The sequence below is a fragment of the Cryptomeria japonica genome, chromosome 4 (assembly GCF_030272615.1).
Source record: "Cryptomeria japonica chromosome 4, Sugi_1.0, whole genome shotgun sequence".
Classification (NCBI taxonomy): Eukaryota; Viridiplantae; Streptophyta; class Pinopsida; order Cupressales; family Cupressaceae; genus Cryptomeria; species Cryptomeria japonica.
Genome location: NC_081408.1, coordinates 472,531,401 through 472,538,959, shown reverse-complemented (window position 1 = coordinate 472,538,959; position 7,559 = coordinate 472,531,401). Strand labels below are relative to the sequence as shown.

Sequence of the window (7,559 nt, the reverse complement as noted above, 5' to 3'; positions counted from 1 at the left end):
ATACTCGTACAAAACATATATGTCCAGTGAAGATTTCATCCAAATTACTTGGAACGAATCTCCATGGCTCAAATACTGCATTTCTGGATCAAATGTCAAGTCTGACGTTGAAATTTCTTTCTAAAAGGCAATAATTTTTAAATCAATTTCGCTGGTTGGATTCGGTGTAATTCAACTTTGGAGCAGGTAGTTGGCTAATCTTTAATTAAGCAACAAATTCAATCTTCACGTTGTGCCAGGCGAGGAATCTTGACCTGAATAAATCAAAGAGGCGCTGTAACTGTTAAGAGAGGAGCTGTGCTATTTATTGCTGGTCAACAAGCATTGGCACGAGATTAACGCAGATGGCGAAATTGGGCACGTTTTAATCTTCCCCTAGAACTAAATTTGGAAAAGCTAAAAATAAAAGTTACTTTGGCCAGTAGGAATTGGCAATTTGGACTGGGGGCCACAGATCATCTTGAATCGACAAGAACGATTACCCAGAAAGATTCCAGGCATGTTCTTTGCGTTGCACGGCCTCGATCGCGTGACGACCAAATCCTTCGAAATCGGACGATTGGGCCGGCATTGAACAAGTCTAATCCACCGGCCACGCTGTCCTGACAAATTTTATCATTTTTTAACTCTTAAGTAGGTGATTTGTGGGATAGAAGTCCATGCATTGAACACGCAGAGATTGTCCATTTCTAAGGTGAGCCACACGCCTCTAGCGAGCAAAACACACATTCTCGGATCGCTAGCAGAAGCGCCCAATTCGCCATTTTTGGACCTTATTTAGCCGGCTACAGTCACCCTGCCATATCGAGTTCTTCGTTTCGAGGTGAGCGATCTCTGGTTTGAGGTTTTCAGCGTTCATTTTCGTCCATATTTGTAAAAACTAGGGTTTCCTGCATCCAAAATTTGAAGATGATCGTCAAACTGGGTTGTTGTGCGTACGTGTATTTTGAAGTATTGGGGACTCTAAGGGTTGCTGTGGCCTTTTTGATCGAAAAATGGTGGCATTTGAGGGGTTTACGCGGTAGAATTTTTACAATTTTTGGATTCTGTAAAGCTTTTAGCGCTAGGCTTGCTTGTTGATGTTCCTTCCATGTTAATTTTTGCCGGAAGGGGATTTATTTCTGTTAGGGTTTCTGTTATTGGTCGAGGAATTTGACGTTTTTGTTCTTTTGGCAGGCGAATTTCCCCTAGGGTTTTCTTCGGATTCAACTTCTATTGGAGATGGATCATTTCTTCAGAGTCCGTATGGCCGACGGCATGCCACCGCCTGAGAGGCTTATCGATCAGGGCGTGGAAATGTGCCCTTTCCTGAGGAACATTACCGAACCCACAAATTTTTGCTTTGCCTCGCCGATAAGATTTCCTACGCCAGTAAGTACCGTTTCGCCTTACCCATTCCTATCGTTCACAAATTTTTTTGGATTTGTATCAGTTGCATACGAAAGGTAAAGCTGCTTTTCAGGTCACCACCATGCCAGTCACCGAAACCACATATAATATGAGACCTTTCTTTGGGGTTTCGTACGAAGATTTCTTTTCCACTGAAACCGTATGTTTTCTTCAAGTTACATACCTCTGGGCTTTGATCATATGACCAATCTCGGGACGTAATTGACCCTTACCAAGTGACCTTATATGTATGCGAGAGGTCGAAACACACAATCCTGAATTTGGTTCTGCTTTGTTCACATGCCTGTTTCACTATTTTCAACTATAAGATGGAATTAATCTTTAGACCTTTTCTGTTTATCAGCATTTATGGTGGTTTTTGCTTAGAAAATTAGAAATAATTTTCTATTGTGGTAGTGATATGTATGGTTTGATCCTTGATCACAAATAGCTTTTTATTCCCCCTTTTAGTGCAGTGAAAGTAATAAAAAAGTTTCAATGATTACATCAGATCCCACGAGCTTGTTATCGTAAGTGAATTTGTATGATACTGTGTTCACTGGATATTTGATAGGATAATCTGCTACTATGTGTTTTTCTGACTGTTGTGTAATGTACTTGCTTTCTGTGGCCATGGGCAAATTTTGTAGTAGCAGGGCATTTTACTATCCATCGTGTTTTGAAAAAGGATTAAATTATATGAGTATGTTATCTGTATCTGGTAGTTATATCTTTGTAAATTTAGGAAAAGGATAAAGAGTAAGCTACAGAAAATGTATAAACTTATTCAAAGAAAAATTACAATTGAAACACAGGTAATATAACATAACCTTTATAAAATATATTTTGAACATGATTTGAAATAGTGAATAGATATAATTTCAGCTGAAACTTTTGATATTAGTGAAAAGAGAATTGTATATAGCGATTGTTTTCTGAGTAATTCATGTAATTTTAATATGATAAAATCAGCAATCGGCATCATATGGTTCTTCAAAAAGATCATCACCATCATCATCATTGACAAGCATGATGAATTGAAGTTCAGCAAGAATGAATAGTTTTTGTCATTGGCATTCAAAATGAGGCAAATGAGTTTGTTTTTGTGTTTTAAATGGTTTAAACTTTAGATGACACTCTTAGGTTAAAGGGTCGCGTTTTTTTGTTTTTCAGTCAAACTTGAAGTAAAGAAAGAGCAAAAAGTTAATAAATTAAAAACAGCCTCTTTTTTTTGCGGGATTGCCTGACTCACCCCAGTTTGTCCCAGCCAAATCCAGGTCTGTTTTACAGGACCCTGAAAGGCCTCTGCAGCTGAATTTACCCAGTTCTTGGACTGGGTCTGAACTGGACTTGGACCTGGGCTAGTATGTCAACAAATGGGTAACTGGGAATGAAGGTCAATCAAGGCAAAGGGAATGTTTCGACTTTTGTGCTACCCCGTGTTACTTGGATACGAGTACAAATATGGGTTGCGTATGAGAAATGTTGTTTTCTGGGTGCCTTGGATATAGTGCAACATGGAAATGACTGCACATAATATAAAAATAAATTAAGTAAATATTAATATCATGTATAATTCACAGAGAAATAAACAAAAAACAAAATTGCTCTTAGGTTTAATTATGATCCATATCATAAGGTCAAATAAATTAATTGTCAAACTAAAGCACATGAAAAAATTGTCAACTTACTCTTCATTGAGAGTTTCAAAATTGCCCCTTGATTCACTAGAACCAGGTTTCTTTTCACTCAATCTAGCCTCACCATCAGGCTCATTTGTAGGAGCCTCTTCCATATTATCTCCAAGTAATAAAAGGTAGACAAGGGTAGCTAAGGAGGATCCAAGTCAGGTTTGCTATAGCTCTACATTCCAAAGCATTGTTGGCCCCAGATTAGATTTGTCTAAGTTGTGCAACTTGAGGTGCAAATTTGAATGCACAAAGATTGATTAATCTGCTTTCTTCACTACTGACCTGTTGCATTCATCTATGTGGATAAAGGATTATGTACTCCAGTTTGGTTTAGTGAGACAAATTAGTTACCTGTAGAGGAAAAAACTTGAGAAGATGTGCATGTTGCTTTTAAAATTTGTAGGAAACTATCCTGTAAAGTACAAGTTATTTGAGAAGATGTGTGTGTTGCCTACAAAATATATAAGCCTCAATCTATACGATAACACTTGGGCCTGGAAGAGACATGCTGTTTAACATTGAGCCAGTGCAAAATCTATCACAAATTTGAAAGTATAATGTGTCAAATCTTTACTCAAGAAGAAGAGATTAAGCATGGAGAGTTGAGACAAGTGCCTAGTTCCTCTTTATAAGCCAGAAATTGCTACAAGAAAACTGTTTTACTGAAGAAATTTAGAAATGCTCATGAGAGTATGTATTTAGTACTTGCTTAAGCATGAAGAGTAGCCATCCTATTTACTGGGCATCATATTTTAAGTTTCAACTAATTATTGACAATTTATTGTTTATATATCTAGCAAGAAAGCTAGCATTGCACTCTCTTGTTTATCTTTCTTTAAGTTGTGAATTTTTTGTTAGGCTATTAGGTATAGAGAATTGTAGTGAGTTTCTCATCATTTCAAGTTCTACTTTTTTTGTATATAATTTTCATGACTAGTAGAGTTTTCCAGGTGATAATTTTGTATGTACTTGTATTAACTCTTAGGTGGTTATCTGTGCCTAGAGTGTTTTATTAGGGATTCTGACAGTATTGGTTTGGCTTTTGCAGGTCGAAGGAGTAAGGGGTCCCATTTTTGAGGATGGACCTAACTTTGAGACCGCTTTCAGGCTTTTTCATGGCCACAATGGAGTTGTACCTCTTTCTGGAAGGTCCTCAGTTCAAGTTAATTCTGAAACTTTGTCTGGCACAGAGAATGCTCCCACCTCAGAATTTCATCCATTTGCAGCATCTGCTGCAACTATTAGCCTGTCAGCATTTGGAGCTGGAGGTCCTTTCAGTTTTGATTCTTTCATGGGGAGGAATAAAAACATAAAGAGAAATAAAAAGAAAGGAGACTCGAATGGAAAAAAGAAGCCAAACCTACGGCAAGAGGTAACTCTAGCATGTTTACTATTTATGTGAACTTTGATTTGTTTACTGTAAGATCGGTATGTTTTAAAGCTCATGTTTTTTTGACAGTCATGGCATTCATGGTCATTCTAGTTTTTATTGGCAATTTCTGCGTTTGTCCTTTTCAGAAAATATGTTTAATTGCTTCTCTGGCTGCAACCTAGGTGAATGGTGAAACCTTGTTGCATTACATTATGGTCTCTATGATTAGGAAGTATTAGATTGTTTTGTTGTATATGGTGATTATGAATGTGTTTATCTTTCATTTTGTGACTACAACCTGCCACGTTATGATTTATTACCATGTTGTGCATATGGTACTGTTATCTTATTGTACTTATTATTTATTTTGATGAGCGTAACATGCATGTCCTATACAGTTATACTACATGATTAGATAAACTAAACAGTAAACTTCTACAAATTGTTTGCGAACTGGCTGAGTTAAAATTTGGATGCTAAAATAAAGTTAGGCATTTTTCTATTGCAATGTACAATGTTCTTTATCTTCGTGTCTTACTTTTTATTTGAACTTGGCAAAATAAGAGCTAAATTTATTATTTTGTAACAAAATTAGATAGCATAATCCATGGTAATATAGAACCTGGATGCCTTCATTGCTATATAGTCTAAAACTACAAAGCAGAAAATTATCTAGGTAGCTCCTGTAGCGAGTCTAGCACTGAATCTGGTAGCGTAATGAAAGCTAGCATAAAGCCAAACCAGCATAAAAGTCATAGCATGATTGCTTCCAATTGAGGTTGTATCCCTCAAATTTATAGCTGTTAATAACAGCAGAGTTAGGTGTCCCCAAGTTCTAGTTTTCTAATCATGAGCTAGGGTTCCACTTAGATGCACCATCAGTGTGTAGTTTGCATTTGCCTTTCCCATTTTGTGTTTTCATCCACCACCTTACCAACATCACCATTGGAGGAGCTTTGTATCTAACTTGGTTATTTTCAATTTCACACGCGCACACACATGCACACACACATATGAATCTATGTATATTATGAGACTATATTCCCATGTCTTTACTGCCTGATGTTGTTAAGTATTATTGTAACTTGAGAAACAATCTATCCATAAAGTTCTATGGGTGTGTATGGTTCATCCAATTCATATAATGGGATCTATATTGGTGGTAGGTATATTACCAACTTTTACATCATCCTGTTTCGTTTCACTAGTTGCTCTTAGAAGCTATTAGTTGCTGTTATTCATGTGTATTATTAGCTTTCTAAAATTGTTTCAAGCACGTTTGCTTTCTTTTTTGAATGAAGCATGTTGAAAATTTTACCTCGAGAGATTTCATTTATCATATAGACTTAATTATAATATGTGATTGTGGAGTTTCGTTTGCCATATGAGAGACACTCAGAGATTTCTTTCCACATATCTTATGCATTATTCCAAGTGTTTATCTCACAAACTTGGGCACGAATCTGTCCTGGGCAATTCACTTACACTTGGAACTCTCTATTATTTAGCAATAACAATAGAGCGAAACAGTGTGAATACAGATGACACATTGAAATTTAATTTTGACTTTTTGTCTCATATTGTTAAATTTACATGATATGTGTTTTTCCATTTTTAAACATCCTTGCAATTTCAATTTTACATACCTTGTTGTTTATGCTATGTTTAATCGTTAAGACTGGTTATCCCGTTTTATTGTGGTGTGTAAGATCTCGAGAAAAAGATTAAGATTTTGAAAGATATTGATTTTAACCAATAGACCTTTTTTTGTGCTTGTACTCCAAAACTGTGAGATGTGCCCATAATGTTAGAATTTTAACCCTCTAGCATTTAAATCGACTGGTATTTACTGGATAAGTTCACCAATTATTATTTAATTTTTTGTACCATTTTTGCTTTAGTCCTTATAATTTTCTGTAAAAATGCAGGATGGCCTTCATGAGGCGACTGGCAAAGAATGGCTAGAGACAGGAAAGTGTCCAATTGCAAAATCTTATCAAGCTGTGAGCAAGGTTTTGCCACTGGTTGCAAATCTTATGCAACCTCCACCTGGAATGAAGATAAAATGCCCCCCTGCTATAGTTGCAGCTCGGGCTGCATTAGCAAGAACAGCTTTTGTGAAGAATTTAAGGCCAAAATCATTACCTGAAAAGATGTTTGCAATTGGGCTTTTGGGTATGGCTGCTAATATTCCATTAGGTGTTTGGAGAGAACACACTGAAAAGTTTTCACCATCTTGGTTTATTGCAATTCATTCTGCAATTCCTTTTGTGGCAATGCTAAGGAAGGCAGTGAACATGCCAAAGACGGCTATGGCAGTCACAATTGCAGCTTCCATTCTGGGTCAAGTGATAGGGTCAAGAGCAGAGAAAGCAAGACTAAAGCAGGCAGAAAATATGCCGAATGTTGAATATCACACCTGCGAACATGCAAATACAGGTTCTGAAACTGTGATTCCCGCAAAGGTGTATGCCTCCAATGATGAATCCTTATTGAACTCCCAGTGTGGAGTTGAAATATGGGATACTTCTGAGAGAACACAACCCTCTTCTGATGCCATTAGAGCTTGTTAATGACTTTGTACAACAGTAACAAGTTTCTGGTGGCATGATTTTTTTGGGCTGGTTTTAAGAAGTAAAGACATTGATAAACTGTCAATTAATATGGCGAGCATTCCACATGGAATTAAAAATAAAGCTTGGTGTTTTGTAGTCTATCTACCACACAAGAAGTTTTTATGCAGATGTACTATTTATGTATTGTCTAGACTCAAAGCTTTGAGTGAATTTTGCTGTTTGATGTATCCTGGAGACTAGGGTAATCAAATCTATGCTGAATATAGTTGTAAAAGGGTTTAATTTGCACTGAAATGGAATTCCGAATTAACTACCTTAATATTGCTTTCTGTTTGTTCTGGTGAAACATATCAATTTTTATATACCTTTTCAGGTATAAAGAATTAGCAGAAGTTTTTTCTTTCTGTATGTTCTGGATTTGAATGTTAACAATTATTTTGCATGGATACAACCTCATGGTTTTCATTTGTGACTAAAAATAGTGCTGTAACGAGTTGTTTGGGGTTGCTACGAGTTAATTTATGTCAGAAT

The 7,559-nt window shown here is 36.5% G+C and overlaps 1 protein-coding gene across 1 annotated transcript; it reads left to right on the top strand.

Annotated features, from left to right (window-relative positions):
* The first annotated feature begins 237 nt into the window (after positions 1 to 237).
* Positions 238 to 7,347, top strand: LOC131066745 (uncharacterized). Its single transcript, XM_058001582.2, has 4 exons — positions 238 to 823; positions 1,177 to 1,371; positions 4,129 to 4,452; positions 6,381 to 7,347. Exons 2-4 carry the CDS (start codon positions 1,222 to 1,224, stop codon positions 7,023 to 7,025), a joined length of 1,119 nt encoding a protein of 372 aa, XP_057857565.2. The 5' UTR covers positions 238 to 823; positions 1,177 to 1,221; the 3' UTR covers positions 7,026 to 7,347.
* Positions 7,348 to 7,559: the final 212 nt, after the last annotated feature.